Source organism: Rhinolophus sinicus, linkage group LG07 (genome assembly GCF_036562045.2).
Source record: "Rhinolophus sinicus isolate RSC01 linkage group LG07, ASM3656204v1, whole genome shotgun sequence".
Lineage (NCBI taxonomy): Eukaryota > Metazoa > Chordata > Mammalia > Chiroptera > Rhinolophidae > Rhinolophus > Rhinolophus sinicus.
This window is the reverse complement of record NC_133757.1, coordinates 96970938-96975453: the sequence shown is the minus strand read 5'-3', so window position 1 is coordinate 96975453 and position 4516 is coordinate 96970938. Positions and strand designations below refer to the sequence as shown.

Sequence of the window (4516 nt, the reverse complement as noted above, 5' to 3'; positions counted from 1 at the left end):
TTTGAATTTGACTGGTATGATGGCATTTAATTGATAGCTGATATATAGGAGTCAAGTGAAGGAAGCAAATATTAAATCAAGAAAAACACATAAACACATGAATATAGAATTCTAATATTTTAGAATACAGAATTCTAATATTTTATATGCTAACAATGAAAAAAGGGTCCTATGAGAGAAATGAACCTATAATTTAGGAGGAGAATATTCAAGAAAATCCATTCTGTGGAAGAGGCTGAGGCCATCTCTTTAAATTAGTAAATGTTAAGTGAAGACTGGGGGAGGGGGATGCAGAGTTCCAATATGGGTAAACGTTTTGGGGTGGGCATGTTTGAGAAAAGTAAAGTCACGTACGGTGGAATACAGTGAGGGAGTGGATGCATGAGAAGAGTTGGGCTGGGAGAGGCAACCAGGGGCCAGCTTAACCTGGGCCTTGTTGTCCATGTCAACAGTTTCTCCTTTAGCTCAGTAGGAAGCCAGTGAAAGGTTTTGCAAATGCATCATCCAATTTCTTTTTATGAAGGTTATTTTGGTTACTGCATGAAGGATGAATGGTAAATATGCAAAAATGCTGTGGAGGACCAGTTAGGAAGCCATTTAATTAGTTTAGTGACACATGGTGATGCCTTGAATTGCATGGTGGGAGTAAGATGGAGAGAAATGCACAGGTGTGAGCTATACATTGGAGGCAGAACTGGTAAGATCTGATGATCTATTCAGTGTGGATGGTGTGAGGGGAAAGTGTCAGGATCATATCTGGTATTGTTCTGGAAATAGTGTGGGGCTGTTAGGGGACTGTGAAATTCTACTTGCCTGTCCCATGGTACGTGGCGCCCTAGCAGATGAATAGTGTTCAATCAGCAAAGGCTACTATGAAGCAGTGTCCTCAGAGGAGAGCCCAGCATTTCACTGGGAAACAGAGGTAGAAAGGTGTGGTGGGGAGAAGTTAGGAAGTAGAAGAAATTGGGGTTCTGAAGGGCACATTAGAACGAGCAGAGTTAGAGGCCAAGGTGGTGGGTTGGGGAAGAATAGATCAGCCCCCATGGGGTGAGAGGATGCAGATCTAGCCGTATGTCCCTAACACTCCAGGTTAGAAAGTGGTCCCTGGGAGTGTGTCCCTTAGTACAGCTGTACTCACTTGGTCATTTCCTTTTGGGGTCCTCCAAACTTGTCTTGCACGCTATCTCTACTTATTGATTTTTCTCCCCAGTTTCCTTATGAGTCTTCCCCAGATCTATCGTCTCAATCACATCACAGATTTCCTGATGATAGAAAACAAAATTCCACCAAAGCAATTTATATAAATATAAATATATATATATATATATATATATATATATATATATATATATATATATATATATATACACATGTGTATACACACACACACACACACACACACACACACACATATATATGTATATATATATATATATATATATATATATATATATATATATATATAGAGAGAGAGAGAGAGAGAGAGAGAGAGAGAGAGAGAGAGAGAGATGAAAAACACGCAGCACTGAGTGATGGAAGAATTGGCTCCTGTCCCAGCTCTTCCACTCTTTAGTTGGAACACTATCTCTACCATATATTTGTTGTATATCCCACATTGCCCAGCACTTAGCAAGTGCTCACTGGGGACCTGCAAGGCTCAGTGTGCTCTCCAGACTCATGGTGGTGCTGTCATAGGGATTTGCCCATGCTCTTTGGGAAGCTCTTATTTTCCTAACTAGATTTCAGCTAGGCTAGAACGGGGCCAGGCCATACTTTAATTCTGTATTCAGGAATCAGGCAATCGTGTGTGTAAGTTATGTTGCTGTCGTTTACAATCTGAGTGAACTTGGGAAAGTCATTTATCCCACCTGAGCCTCATGGTCGTTGCTTTTAAAATGGGAGAATAACATCTACCTGGACCTTTTTCCTCTGTGTGAGATAGAAAACTACTATTGAAAATACTCTGTGAACAATGTAGGGTAGCCTTACAGTTCTCTGCACACTACAGGCATTTGTGAAATGTATGCACAATGACGATACAGATACCTACACAGCATCCTAGCAGGGCTTAGAAGAAGGCTGATGACACAGTGTGAATTCAGTTGCCAGCATGTAAGTGGCACTCAGGAAGTGTATTTTAATGGTGAGACGTCATGTTCAAAGTCAGACCTTTAGTTTATTGGATTGCTCAGTGGAGCAAGCAGATGTTCTTGTTCCTGAAAGGTTCACTAGCCAGGCAGCCCCCCATCTCTCTAGCGCTACATATAGAGTGACTCTCCTTGCCTCCCATCTGTCTCTTTGCTGATTGGTTCCGCTATGAGGAGCTTACGCTTGGTACTTCCGCTTCTTGTCTTGTTCTCCTATGTTCCACAAGGTAACATGGAATCCTCGCCCTGTGGAATTATGAACAGTGAAGGGAAAGAGGGGGTGAGGGTCTACGAGAGTGAGAAGAAAGCAGGACTTGGATGAAAAAACTGCAACAGGGAGGGGTGTGAGCGTAGACGGACTCTGTGGGCTGTTCCAGGTAATGGAGACAAGATGCTAAGGACACATAAGAGGAGGTGGCTCTCTTCAGAGAAGAAGCTGGTTCTGAGTTTTGGTCTGAGGCGTTTGTAAAGTTTGAGGGGAAAGTTGGACTTGATGGTATTGGCAGAAGTGGATCAGAACAAAAGCACGAGGCCTCTAGGACAGGAGGGATTTGGGGGGTGGGAGGGAGAGGCCGTTTCTTGAGGACTCTTACAATTTGTATTCCCAAGTCAGTTACCCATACGACTTTTCACACATTTAGAAACTAAGGCAAATTTGATGCTGAGCAGAACCAGCAAACAGAGTTGGTTGTTCAAACGTGCTTAACAGCGTGATGGGATCCTATGGCACATCAGCTTGAGGGGTCAGAATTTATGTTCTCTGGACAGAAGCCAGCAACTTGATAATACAGAGAAAAGTCTACTTAAGTTACTAACGTGGAGGTTCTCAAACACTGTTGTGCTTGTGGTTTGCTGGGGTCTGCAGAAAGCTTTTACTCTATAGCTTCATATTCAAAAGGTACCACTTAAGGGCGAAGAGTGAAGTATTCCAAAGACAGGCACAGATGAGCATTGTGTTAAGATTGCTGCTGCTGTCCTGGACACTTTGCACTGTGTCTCCACTGGAATCCCTTGTCCCCAGAGAGATGTCCCAGAGAGATAATGGGCACATAGGCAAATTTGCTTGCCAGTTGTCTCTGGTGATACTACATTGATTATTCTCACACCACAAAGCCTTAGTAGATGGTCCCATGCACCAGCTGGGTGGAGAGACCAATAAGGCTTAGCACACAAGAGTGGATAATTCAGTAGGGTGACTCTGAGCCACCCTTACTTTCTTAAACTTCCTCCCCTTCCTCCCTCACCGACCTTACTCCTCAGCTTCCAGGGGTACCCAGTTCTTAAGGTTAGGAAAAAAACTAGCAATAGACTTAGATATATGTTTTAGGTATTTCAAACCATTTCATACTCGTTATGCCAGGGGATGCTTTTGCATACCCTATGATTAAGCCAAGGCAGGTAGTAAGGCACTTGGCAAAAAAGTCACACTGGATGTCATTGAGAACGCAGGGCCCCAGCCATGGGCTTCTAGGTCAGTGATCGCATCTTCTTTGTGATGTCCCTGTGATAATCTCATTCTGCTTTGGTACTATCCCGGACCCTGCATGCCTCTTGGAATGGAGCCTCTGCAGACTCCTGGGACAACTCCCAGGCGAAAAGCTCTTTCCATTGCAAATTGTCCCAAGCCGAATCTGCTGGGCTCTGTCACCTGCACTTAGATAATTAGTGATTTATATTAAGTGGGGACCATGGGAACTAAAGACTTGGACAAGGGTTTCTGGGAAATAAGTGAAAAAGGGCATCCAGTTATAATATGACTGGGATGTCTTGATCCTGTCTAATTTACCATTAAAGAGTACTAAAATATAGTGATCAATCTAATTTAGTCATGATACCATGATCCTACAGGACACTGTGCATTTCCCTTTGTTTCTGTTGGCAGTTAGAAGTGGACCGAATAGATACATAAAATCATGGTTTGCTACGTGCTGGCACCTGAAAGGTGTTTGCAAGAAAACATGTGCAAAAAATGAAGAATACCATATTTTTTGTAATGCTGCATCGCTGTGCTGCATAGACAAAAAATATTTACCTGTCCAGACTGGGAAATAGTTGTGAGTACCTGAGGCTCCTACCGACTCCCCCTGAGGACCCAGAGCCTTCTCAGTTGCACCATCCCATTAAAATGACGGTTTTAGCCTATCCGTGTGTCTGTGTCTGCTATGTTTCTCTTTATTTAAAGGCATTCATTGGGTCTTCTATGGAAATCATTTCTTAAATTTACTGTCTTCAGTATTTCTTTTTTTGTTCATTTGTTAAAAATTTCCTAAAACCATTTTTCTGAAGTATACCATACAATCAGAAAAGTGTACAAATCATAAGTGAACGTATTAATGATTTTTACAAATTTAACATACCCGTGTAACCTG

General features: G+C 42.5%; 1 protein-coding gene across 1 annotated transcript; it reads left to right on the top strand.

Annotated features, from left to right (window-relative positions):
• Window positions 1-2316: 2316 nt before the first annotated feature.
• Window positions 2317-4199, top strand: DEFB135 (defensin beta 135). The gene is made up of 2 exons (XM_074338723.1): window positions 2317-2443; window positions 4030-4199. Exons 1-2 carry the CDS (start codon window positions 2317-2319, stop codon window positions 4197-4199), a joined length of 297 nt encoding a protein of 98 aa, XP_074194824.1.
• Window positions 4200-4516: the final 317 nt, after the last annotated feature.